The sequence below is a fragment of the Elgaria multicarinata genome, chromosome 5 (genome assembly GCF_023053635.1).
Source record: "Elgaria multicarinata webbii isolate HBS135686 ecotype San Diego chromosome 5, rElgMul1.1.pri, whole genome shotgun sequence".
NCBI classification, from domain to species: Eukaryota; Metazoa; Chordata; class Lepidosauria; order Squamata; family Anguidae; genus Elgaria; species Elgaria multicarinata.
The window spans coordinates 71,173,866-71,186,325 of NC_086175.1; the positions used below are offsets into that span (position 1 = coordinate 71,173,866).

The window sequence follows — 12,460 nt, forward strand, 5'->3', positions numbered from 1 at the left end:
GTGAAGATTTCAGCTAAACTCAGAGGGAAAGGGGAATTCTGAGAGGGGGCAGGCAGGTGACATCAGCACCACTGCTAATAAAAAAAAAAGTCCTGGCACTCTGTCCCTGTGAGCTCTCGGTTCACTACACCACTTGTGCCATTTGCTTATCTTTTCTAGAGGTACAGATTTCCAATTATCAACCAATTGAGCCATGAGGTCCTACTCCCATCTTTGGGCTTCTCTTTAATATTATGCAGGTTATAAGTGTGACCTGGAACCAAACACTGCATTGAGGCATGCTTTTGTTCAGGATACTCTAGTCCATTTCTCCTCCTTCCATAAAGATATTTTGGATTTTCACTGATTTGGGGGTTCTCCCAGGCCTACTGATACCTGCCTCTTGTGGACTGATGGTGCCATTTTGAATACATAATGACAAGCACCCAGACAATTCACTTTTAATATATATGATAGGTGTTTTTCTATAAAGTATAGACAGTTGCACAGCAAGATTGTTTCTGTAATCAACGGTATATGAATGAATACCGTGATGAAACTGTGCATGCACATAAACATCTGGAAAATGTATAGGATAGTTATAGTTATAAATAATGGCAGCCCAAAATGGAGTAGCTGGAGTCTTAAGGTTTACCCTATGATACCTGATATTGGAGAACTGTACGTTTTTGCCCAAAATTCTTTTTTCATATGGAATTCAGGGTGAGCCGTAATTTTTAAAGGAAGGATGATTTTTTTTACTTGTGCAGCAGCCACTTTGTTCCATGCTCTTTCTGTTCAAAGTTGGCACATGGATCATACAGTCAAGAGGGAACACTTTCTTGATCTTAAAGATTGTAATGTAACAATCTAACAGTGGAGGCCATAATAAAGACGCCCCTGCTCACAGGAGCTACCACGAGGGGTGTGCACTTCACCCCAGAATTATCTGGTAACCTTGAACATTTGCAGAGCATTCGATCTGGTAGGCAGGCTGGTTGGCATGGTCAGTGAAAAAGCTTCTACACCTGAGGCAGGCACAGGCAGGCTCTTTATTTTAGTGGCTGGGCTTCCAGTGCAGGGGTGAGTGGGGGGCTCCTTCCAATAGATCTGGAGGTCACCAGGTTGGAGAAGGCTGGAGTAGGGGGATTTTTAAAAAAATCCTAAAAAATCAAGGCATGAACCAATCTGATTCAATCTTGGCTAAAGTTCTCCTTAAGGCCTATCACTGTGCCAAGTTTTATCTCTTTTTCTTTAAAAATAAGGGATTTGTAAGCATTTCTGTTAATACCAGTTACCCGAATACTGAATGGTTCTTCGATGGGTTATGCAACGAAGCAGAGAGCTACTCTGAAATCAAGGCAGAAGATCACCTCTACGGAGCTCCAGATCAAATTCTGAGGCAGAGAAGACCCACTTTGCACACCCCTACCTACCACCATCACCTAATCTTCTGAAATTACACCATGGTACATACTGAGACTTTTCTGCCATGCTCAAACACCTTCTCCCACCCAACTGTCGCCACCTTTTCCTATTTTTCTTTCACATAGCTTCCAGCCTGACTAACAGTCCTACAAAACTTGCTGACTATTTTCTAACCTTTTTGGTTAGTCCTATTAAAGTTATTACCCTGTTGATGTTTCAATTTTTAAAATTGAATGGAGTTGCAACTATTTTCATAGCTAGGCTAATTTAGCAACATATGATGAGATTTTAATTGATCTTTTTTTTTTAGGTTTGGCTCATTGCTCAAAGTTGTTTTTAGATGTATGTTGTCTTTGTGTATATTGTCTGTTGTATGTTTTTATGGTTTTAAATTTGTATATAATTTTAATGCTTTTATCTTTTGTAAACCATCCAGAGAGCTTCAATTATGGGGCAGTATAGAAATGTAACTAATAGCAGCAGCAGCAACAACAACAAAAGAACATTTTGTTTCATCCTACAGAAAATGTGGGGGAATGAACTTTCTTCCATCTCTTCCACACTTTCCATAGTTTGTCCTATTTTTAATTGAATTTGTTTAATCCTGTAGTAGTTTTTAATTATACTGCCTATACTGGGTGAATCTTCAAGAGTCACATGTAATTTAATACTGAAATACGTAGATATTATGGATGTACTCCAGGACAAATTCCAAACTAATTAGTTTGCCCAGAAGCACCTTTGAGATCTAACATGTCCTTAAAGCTTTCGTGTGCTAACTCCCAACTCAACTCCCACCCACCTAACTCTCATCAGAAAGCTAGTAGGGAAGAAATTGTTTTCCAATAAATTTCCTTCCTGGCTTGCTTGAACTAATTAGTCCCAACTGTGGAACTGTCCACATTGGTTTCTAAGGGCTGAAGTATGATTAGGGATGTGAATTAGTTCTGCATCTTCAGGAACATTCACACTTAGTTTTCAGATAGATATAGTAAATGGCCAATTTTAATTGACTATAAGTATGTTAATAAAACCTGGAATATGCAGTATTTATGTTTGAAAATTAGTGCTGTTAGTTCTGCAGAAACATTAATATAATATAATACATGCTATAATATAATTTAATATGAATATCCATTTTAAAATTTCCATGGATGCAGACTGCACATTTTAGGTAAGCAATATGTGCTGTTATTCAGCTGTTCCTACAGACAGGAAAGGGTATCTCAATATAACACTAACAGCACAATTGTATGCATGTCTACTAAGAAATACGTCGTACTGAGTTCAGTGGGACGTATTCCCAGTAATTCTGTATAGGACTGCAGCCTAAATCACCTTTTCTTCACCTGAAATGAGTGTAGCATGAGACTCATGCTCGCATTTTTCATCTCCTTTCGCAACCTTCTTTTAAGGCCCTGGATCATAAAATTCCAGAACTGTGCTGAGAGAGTCATTCACAGTACCAAGAAAGCTATATAAATCCGAAAAAAATATAGGCATCCTTCTTTGTAATACTAAAAAAAGAAGGAAAGAGTTGAAATGATCTCTTGTTACCCATTTTTTTCTTCTTCAGGTTGCAGAACTCAAGGTAGCTTCATTCAACCACATTTGCTCATAGATTTCTGGTGTAATCTAACTTTTTTGTTTCCATTACCTTGTTAGAGAGATTGTACTCAGGTTTTCAGGGTGATCCAAATTTGATAATCATAATAATTGAGGATTGGAAATGTGTGTCAGCCCAGTCTGCAAACCTGTGCTGAATCTTTCTCAAGTTTGGGAGGTACATCACATGTTGATCCAAAACTCTCAATAGAACCTTCGAGGAATCAAGCCATAAGTGCATCGCTCTGTACATTGACCCATATCATGCAAATGTGTGGGTGGGGACAGTCAGCATGATCCTTCTCCCTCCCAACCATACAATCATTCCCACAGATATCTTAACAGGGCTTATATCAGGCATCTATTAATTTATTATTGTCATTATGGCTTCGTCCATTTTCTTCTGCTGCCCCTTATGCCTAGAAAGCTCTTCCAGAACATTTTAGAACTACAAGTTCAACCGCAGCTTTTAAAGCTCAGCTAAAAACTTTTCTTTTTCCTAAAGCTTTTAAAACTTGATTTTGTTCTGACTTTATACTGTTAGTTTTACCCTACCCAGTGCCTGTTTACCCTACCCTGTGCCTGTTTGCTTTCTCTTCCCCTCCTTATTGTTTTATTATGGTTTTATTAGAATGTAAGCCTATGCGGCAGGGTCTCGCTATTTACTGTTTTACTCTGTATAGCACCATGTACATTGATGGTGCTATATAAATAAATAAATAAATAAATAAATAATAATAATAATAATAATAATAAATTATTAATAAAGGTAGTGGTTAGAGTGTTGGACTGAGAGTTAGAAGATCTGGGTTCTAGTCCCAACTCGGACTTTAAGCTCACTGGGTGGCTTTGGGCCAGTCTCTGACCATCCACCTAACCCATCTCATAGGGTTCTTGTGAGGATAAAAATGGAGAGAAGGACAACCTTTCCTTGCAAGAGGAAAAAAGTCAATTTAAAAATGTCATAATAAAAACTAAAAATGGTATGATAGAAAGATAGCAGAATGTCCTAATGTGTTCAAAGAGAGCAACTAAAATGACCCAAAGAAAAGCTTCTCCAATCTGGCATCCTTCAGATATGTTGACTAAAGCTTCCATCATCCCCAACCAGCATGTCCAATGTGCCTGCTGAGTGGCTGGGGATGATGGAAGCTATAGCTCAACACAACTGGAAGGTACTAGGTTGGAAAGGGCTGACCTAAGTTGTTGATTATGGATTAAGCCTTATGCTAAAACAAAAGACTTAACCAGTGGAGACTTTTAGCATATAAAAACACATAGAAATAAAACAGACATTTTAAAATTACTAGTGCAATGTCCGTTTATCCTTATGCTAGGTGTGGGATAACTATGGAGCATTGCATTCATCCCAATCTCCCATGGGGGTCAAGCCCATGCTGAGAGAAGCAGGCACTCACCTTCCTTTAACTTGCCAGAGAGCTGGTACCACAATATATTGGGTGACTGCCATATGCAAAAGAACAGCTCATTCAAGAAGTCTGTTCCTGTGAGCATGTAATATGGGGGCCATATCTTCAGAACCAATTGCAGTCACGAGTCTTTTCTCCTTACAATTTTTCTTGCATCTTTTGAAGTTTACCTTTGGTGGTCTGACAACAGTTGCTGCTCCCCCTCCAAAACAATATCTGGCCCATTCCTTCATGTTACATTTTTCTCTTAGTCAGACTGAAAGGTGACAGAGAACCACTAGGTTTACAAACCCACATCTATGTGCAGATGCTAATTAACACATAAACATGCAAAAATGAGTGTTGTGGAGGAAATGAAGAGGGTAAAGTCCCAAGGCAAGCCTAGAGAACCTGTTGCTACCCACTATAACAATCTCAGGTATAAATTACTTTGTAAAATCTTAGGCCTAATCTACACCAAGCAGGATATTGCACTATGAAAGTGGTATGAAAGCAATATGTGTCAATGGCTCCCAACAGTTGTCAGTGCACTTCAATACCGCTACAAAGCAGTAGTGTGGCTCCTGCCTCTTATACACTGTTTTCATACCACTTTCATAGTGCTATATCCTGCTTAGTGTGGATCTGGCTCACATGGTGTAGATCGTCTGTATTATGGCTCACATGTAAAAAAGGGAACCATGACTGACTGTGTTCTTGCATACTTTTTTCTTAGGGCATAATCCTATGCATGTTTAGACTGGGGAATGCTGGGTTGTAGGGCTCTTTTTTTCTAAACAAGCATAGGATTGTGCCATTATTCATTTAAATCATTGTGCATTACCTTGTTGTTGTCATTTTCAAATAAGGCAACATAGAAATGTTAATTTTAAACAAAATTATGTTGACTGTAAATAAAGATTGATTGGTATGCATTAGCCAATGGGTGAATGCATTCCCAGGAGGGGGGAAAAACATTAATACTATTCAGATAGTTGGGGACTATTTTCTCATTAAAGAACTATTTTCTCAGTTCAGGAGAAAGTAGTGAAGGTGCAGTTACAAACAAAGCAAATGGGGATTGCTGGAAAGGGGTTGAAATATATAAAATCCAGTAGCTATGAAACACCACTGTGACAAAAGATTAAAAGCAGTGCCCATTACATAACTTATTGGTGGACGTGCAGGGCTGGCCAACCACAAGGCATTTCTTATATTGATGAGAACAGTGTGTGAGTTCTTGGGAAAGTGCTTGTCATGTCTAGCCCTGCTCCCCCTGGGTTGGAAGAAGGTGTTTCAGGTAATCAATCAGAATCAGACTCTGAAGTAGAGGAGTCGGTGCCAGACACAGGCTAGCCTGTACCAGTGGGGGAGAAAGCTCTCATGGGTTCTTCACCAGCTGGTGGTGAACTCTCTCCAGAGCTTATCTCTTCAAGGGCAAATAATAATAATACACAGTCAGTGGGAAGCCAACATTTTTCTGATGGAGAGCGCACTGACAGGTTAGCCAATCCTAGAGTACGCCACAGACTAAAACAGGCAGAGCGAAAGGAAGGCGAGAGAAAATTGGCCCAGCTCGCATCGCGTCAGTAGCCGCCTCAGGACTAGTCTCTCTGAAGTTAACACATCTTGGGAAAAGGCTTTCCATTGTCCTTGAAAGGACAATTGTCTCACTTAGTTTGCATAGTTTTGCCTAGGGGAAAGTTCCAAGAGATTAGACTCTTTTCAGGTGGGAAGTGATGTTTATTGCTTAAATAAAGCTTTGTGGATTACTTAGCAGGCCTTGTTATTGTCTCCCAAGAAGACAGGAGGTTTTTGAGAAACATGTCCTCCTACTGGGACTCCTATTGCAAGGCAATCTTGTGCAGGTGTTGACAGAGCAGTGAAAGACATCAAGGTGTCTTGAATGGGTGGACAAGCCTCACAGCAATGCCAGAATCACAAGTAATCACTGCATCTTCCTTCATTTCTCCCTTCTGCACAACTCTTCTTCCCTACCTTGTTGTGAGAATGAAATGAGCAGCCTCTTGCTTCAATCCAGACTGAGCATCAGAGACTCAGCTGCAGCAGTTTGAGGAGCCACTGCCTAAGGGGAGTCCAAGGCAGGAGACCTGAATGCGGTTTGCCTGATCCTCACTCCCACAGGGATGTCCACACACAACCTGCTCAGCAGCATCTTTTCATGTTCATCCTTGCTGGGGGGCTGTTGCCAACACCTTGTGTTTCCCCAAGAGCCTCTCTAAGGAGAGGCTTTGCCAGAACTGCAGAACCTGGGCCCAGCCATTGTCAACCGTTCCAGTTGGGAGGAAGCAGCAGTGGACAGCCCATACTTCCTGAACTAGGGTCATGGACGGTCCTCTAATAGGTATCTTCAGAAAGCCAGCTGCAAGCCAGATGAAATTGAATGGCAGATCTGATCCTGCCTGCTGTGCTATAACAATCTTGTCCTGCTTGTCAACTTCCCTGAGGCATCTGAAGAGCCACAATCACTGCACATAACTATGCTAGGTGTTCTGGTCAGTGAATCTGTGTGAACCTGTCCTCCATGTTGCATTTGAGTAGATTCAAGGAGCTAAGAGAGAATATAATTCCCCCACTTAATGTAATTTATTTTGCCAAAGTTGTTTAACTTCAAAATGCAGTGCTGTTTGTTGGCTTGGGGTTTTGTTAAATGTTTGAAACAAATAGAAAAAAGAAACAAGGAATGGAGGGGCATTAATTATCTTTCCCACACTTCTTTTAAATAGACTCCTGGGATTCTGTCCAAAGAACCAAAGATGTTTCCCCACAACTGAACCAGGCCACTATCATTGACCTTCATGCTTCCTCCACCTACAACATTCGCATGTACGCCAAAAACCGCATCGGCAAGAGCGAAGCCAGCAACGAGCTCACTATCACCACAGACGAAGCAGGTAGGTTCTGCGTTGGCCCTAATTAAAACTAATCTTTAATGGTATTCATTGTTGGACGTGTGCATTTTTGGTGTTTTTGTTTTACCAGTTGGTACCATGCCAAGGAATGTCAAGAAACCTCTCTACATGTGACACATTGTTGTGCAGGGTACGAAGAAAATTCCTCAAACATCTTTTCAACTTAACAGTCTAATATTGTGCACTTGAACCCACATGTAAGCCCCTTAAATATACAAAAGTTCATAATTAATACTGGTTTGGATTTTAAGCCCAATTAATCTTTTTGTCTAAAGACTTTGCCTGAAGGAGATTGTAAACATAAGGTCACATCATGAGATAAGTAAGGCTGTGATCCTAAGCACGTTGAAGTAAATAGTATTGAAATACATGCTTAGGCCTTAGTTAGACCTAAGGTTTATCCCGGGATCATCCCGGGATCATCCCGGGGTCGTCCCTGCCTGTTCCTGGGATACCCTGTGTGTCATTTACATGAACAGGGATGACCCCAGGATGATCCCAGGATAAACCTTAGGTCTAGCTAAGGCCTCTAATAAAGTCAGGATGAAAGCTCTTGTTGACTTCTGAGATTACAGCAGGTGAGAAGCCTGATAGTAGGTTTCACTACTTTCTTATAGTTTATGGTGTCCATTTTAGGTTGAAGTTGTTTTGTTTTTAATGTTGATGTCATTTCCTAGATCCCTTAAGGAGTCAATGTTCTGTTTAGGGTGGGAAATGCGGTAAGGAAGCCAATGTTATTTTATACAAGGGAGGTGTCAGTTCTAGTATGAATGGAATGCTGCCATGAAGAACCTCAGCTGCGGGCCTTCTCTGTGGTGGCACCCACCCTCTGGAGGACCCTCCCTCGTGTGGTTCGGGAGGCGGAAAACATAATATCTTTCAAACATCTCCAGAAGACATACCTTTTTCTGCAGGCTTTCCCTGGTTTTTAATGCAGCTAGTTTTACATTGCTTTTTAAACTTTTAATGTTTTAAATTTATTGTATGGTATTGTATAGTTTTTAATTGTGCACTGCCCAGGGAGCTTCAGCTGATGGGCAGTATAAAAATGTAATAAATAAAAAAATAAAATAGTATGAGAGTAGCTGCAAAAGGTGCTAGTCTGAAAAGGCCGGCCTGAGACTTTTTGTTGCCTGAGGTGAGGGACAAGATGGCGCCCTCCCTCAGTTCATGTACAAAAACTAACTTAACTGGAAATTGAATTTTACTTCAACACTAGCAATGGGAGAGTGTCTTCCACAGCACCTGAGGACAGCAGGCTAACCTAGGGCTCATCTACACCAAGCAGGATATTCCACTATGAAAGCGATATATAAAAGGCAGGAGCTACACTACTGCTTTATAGCAGTATTGAAGTGCACTGACAACTGTTGGGGCTCATGACACATACTATATACTGCTTTCATATCACTTTCATAGTGTTATATCCTGCTTGGTCTAGATGTGCCAAGGGACCCAACAGTTGTCAGTGCACTTCAGTACCGCTATAAAGCAGTAGTGTAAATTCTGCAGTGCACTTCAGTACCACTATAAAGCAGTAGTGTAAATCCTGCAGTGCACTTCAGTACCACTATAAAGCAGTAGTGTGGCTCCTGCCTTTTATATACCGCTTTCATACTGCTTTCATAGTGGAATATCCTGCTTGGCGTAGATGAGCCCCTAGTGGCCACAGGGAAGGGTGCATGGTAATACCACACTGCCCTGCATTACCTCAATGCCACTTGCTAGCATCTGCACTTGTACCACTTCACTCTACCCAAAGGAAAGCGATAGCCCTGCAGACTGAGCTGAATAAGGAAATGTAAGGATGAGACCAGAGAAGGCATATTGTAAGGAATTGTCTTTTGTGGAAAGGCATACAATAAGGGAAGTATCTTGTTGTGGATGTGAATTAAGAGTGTCAAGGCATAAAATTGGAATGAAGTATCGGTGTGGTAGAGTGAAGGAAAAAGCATGCATCCACAGGAACCTCCGGAGTAGGATAATCACTGTAAATTAGTTGTATGCTTCTCAGCTGAATGTACTCAACGTTAGTGAACCCTTTTGCTATTAGTGCCTGAAAGTTTATTAAATTTATCTTTACTTTTGATTAAATAGCCCATTAAATTCATATTAAGGCTAAAAACTATATCAACACTAGGTGCAGAATCTGACAATATTCTGACATGTTTTCAATTGCATGCTTCCTGTCCCTGCATATTCCAGACACAGTTCATATTATCTAGCAACTTGGATAACAATTGTGCCGTATACATTCTGTCCTTCCCTCTAAGTATATACTAAGACAAATTAGTAATAAGTTCTTTACTCCTAATATGTAAACTTGTCAGGGTGGAATATTTCTCCAGTCAGAACATAAAACCATTGAATGAGTCAAGAGGGATAGATCTATTTGTTTCAGTTTTTACAACTTTCAAGCTTTTTGAAGCATTTATTTGCCCAAGCCCATTTCCACTTCAGTTTGCTTTTTTGTTAAATAAAAGGTCTGCATGAAAATATTTTATATTTATGCACATTCCTACCTGTCTCTCAGAAACACACATGTGCATACAGTGCGCGTGCGCGCGCGCACACACACAGACACTTAGATTACCAGTAGTATTTCTTATCTGTAGGTTTTCATTTAGCTGAAAATTAACGTTCCAGCATAATCAACTGACCTTAATTTGCAGATTAGCTTCCCCATTAATAATGTGCAACCTGAACGTCACATTACATTCTCTGCTATGTGGCCTATTTTTGAGATGAGTGACCTGTCCTTTTGCTCTCATTATGAAGCTGTCCATTCTGAGTGAAAGGCCAATTATATGGGGCCACCATCAAAAGCATCAGATTTTTTTCAGGGTGAAACCAGAAGGGAGAGAAGGTCAGGATTTTCTTCCACAGAGCTACAATATTTGTTGCCTTGACATCAGCTGGGAGCACATGCACAATGCACGGAAGTGCCACCATTTGTCATTGTTTATTTTAGTTCATTGCTTTTACCTCAGGCGTGTTAAATGAGAATGGATTCCCAAACATCTGAGAGAAGCCCGAGGGCAGAGAACATAATGAAGGCTTTACAAAAACAACATAGTTAAATATTAAATAGAAAGGCAGAGGAGGGAAACCACACTGGCAAAGGTGTCCGTTGAGTATCATCCTTTTTTGTGGCTTCAAGCTACCTTCCTCTTTTATCCAAAGGTGGCATATAAAGAGGGGATCTCCCTGCAGCAAGAGGGGAATCGTGGCATATAGACTGACCTTTCATTAATTTGCTGCTCACGGCTCTCATAGGCTCTTCTACCCATCTCCGTAAGCTGTAATAGAAACGTCTCTCCATATCAAGCCAGGAAAGCTTCATTGGTTCCAAAAGTAGAGCAAAAGTCTTGTGTAAACTTAAGCTTCCCCCTGCACCTGCCCTGCAGCTACCTGTATCCCACAGAAAACCAGTAGAAACCATATGAATATGGAAGTGAGAAGAGGTTTTCTTATGGTTCACTACTTGTTGTCTGAGAATTTTGACTGTTTTAAATTGAAAGCAGACACTTCACTTGGATCCTAAGTTACATTTACACAACAATCCTGTAGCTCCTAGATGGCATCTGAAGGGCCATTGAATGCTGGGGATTTCCTGCTGTGAGGCCCTAAGAGCTACAACCTCAGATGGGGAAATTTGAGTGGGGATTTGCCCACCACCACCAAGCCCCGCAGAGCAGTCATAGAAAGATCTGTGGCAGCGCCATGGCAACACCCTTTTCAATGGGAGGGGTGGACGGGATGGGGAGGGGTGAGGAGACGAGACGAAACACCATGGATTTGCCAAGTCCAAATGCCTCACAGCCACCTCTGCCAGCACCATTCATTTGAAGAATGAAAAGGCTAAAAAGGCCTCTGCTGGCTCCTGTGACCTCATTGGCCAGGGCACTCTGAAAGCAGGATCTGATTGGTTCAGTTTGCTAGCAGCATCCCTTTCTGCTGGGCCCTTGCTGGCAGGACACGAGATATTCAGAGCACTGTGTCATCAGGGCACTCCATCAGCTGGGTATCTATCCTGTAGGATTGTGCCCAGACTTAAGGAAGTGCATGGAAAGAAGGTTTCTGATTCCCCACCCCCACCCCCTGCAGCCACCTGTATCCCACAGACAACCTCTCTAGAAGGTTGGGTGGTGCTCCTGAACAATGAGAGAAACAGGAGATGGCATACTTATGCAGCCCTTGATCTGTGGTCAGACACTCCCTGAGATGTTCTTCTACAATGAAGTAGAATGATGGCGGGGGTGGGGGGATCTGATTCTATGTTGCCTGTAACTGCTTGGGCCTCCCACTTAACTGCCTCCCACAGTTAAGTACTGTATATTAGGGTGACCAACTGTCAGGATTTCCCCAGATTTGTCCTGGTTTTTGTTCTTTCCATGGTGTCGGGGGATTTTCTATAATTTTCAATAATGTCCTGGAATGACACACCTTCCTCTTTAAGGCTGCCATTAGCATAGCAGGAGGGAATGACATGCTTTCTTGAGGCACGTCATTCCCCCACCCCGAGCTCCAATTGAGGTCTTAAAGGGGAAAGTGGATCATTCGTGGACATTATAGAAAAGGCCCCAATTGGAGTGGATGGTGCTGGTGCAGAATGAAATCCTTTCCCCTCCTCCACGCCAATTGGGTTCTTTAAGGTGGCGGGGGAATAACATACTTTCTGCAGGACTCAGAAAGCTGCTTCCCCCCACACACACACTAGGTGTCCTCACCCTACTGTATATCTCTCAGCTTCCTAGGGGGCTGTCTTCATGGTGCTGAGTTGGCGGCGCTCCGCTGCCAAAACCTACAGTATCGTTGGTGTGGGGAGGCAGAAAGTTATGTACATGGAGGAAGGCAGTGCAGGCTTTCCGGGGGCCATTAGGCTCACCAGGCCTGCCCCCTCTCCCTCCTGCGGCTTCCAGCAACCAATGAGAAGTTCCCTTCTACCCAGAAATGCCCCCAGTGCAGTACCCGAGCAAGGACAGACGGGAAAGAGCCACACTGACCTCACTCGGAGAGGACCTTCAGCTCTTTGCTCCAGGGTGGCTTCAAATTGGTGGCTGCATCATATAAATGACACAGTGCAGATTCAGAGCCACTCTGGGG

At 42.0% G+C, this 12,460-nt stretch overlaps 1 protein-coding gene across 3 annotated transcripts in view; it reads left to right on the top strand.

Moving 5' to 3' along the window:
• DSCAM (DS cell adhesion molecule) overlaps window positions 1-12,460 on the top strand; it is a 365,261-nt gene that overhangs the window by 244,492 nt on the left and 108,309 nt on the right. For all 3 annotated transcript variants that reach the window (XM_063127558.1, XM_063127556.1, XM_063127559.1), the window contains one exon: window positions 7,169-7,336. In XM_063127558.1, coding sequence (XP_062983628.1) covers window positions 7,169-7,336 — 168 coding nt within the window. The remainder of the gene's footprint in view (window positions 1-7,168; window positions 7,337-12,460) is intronic.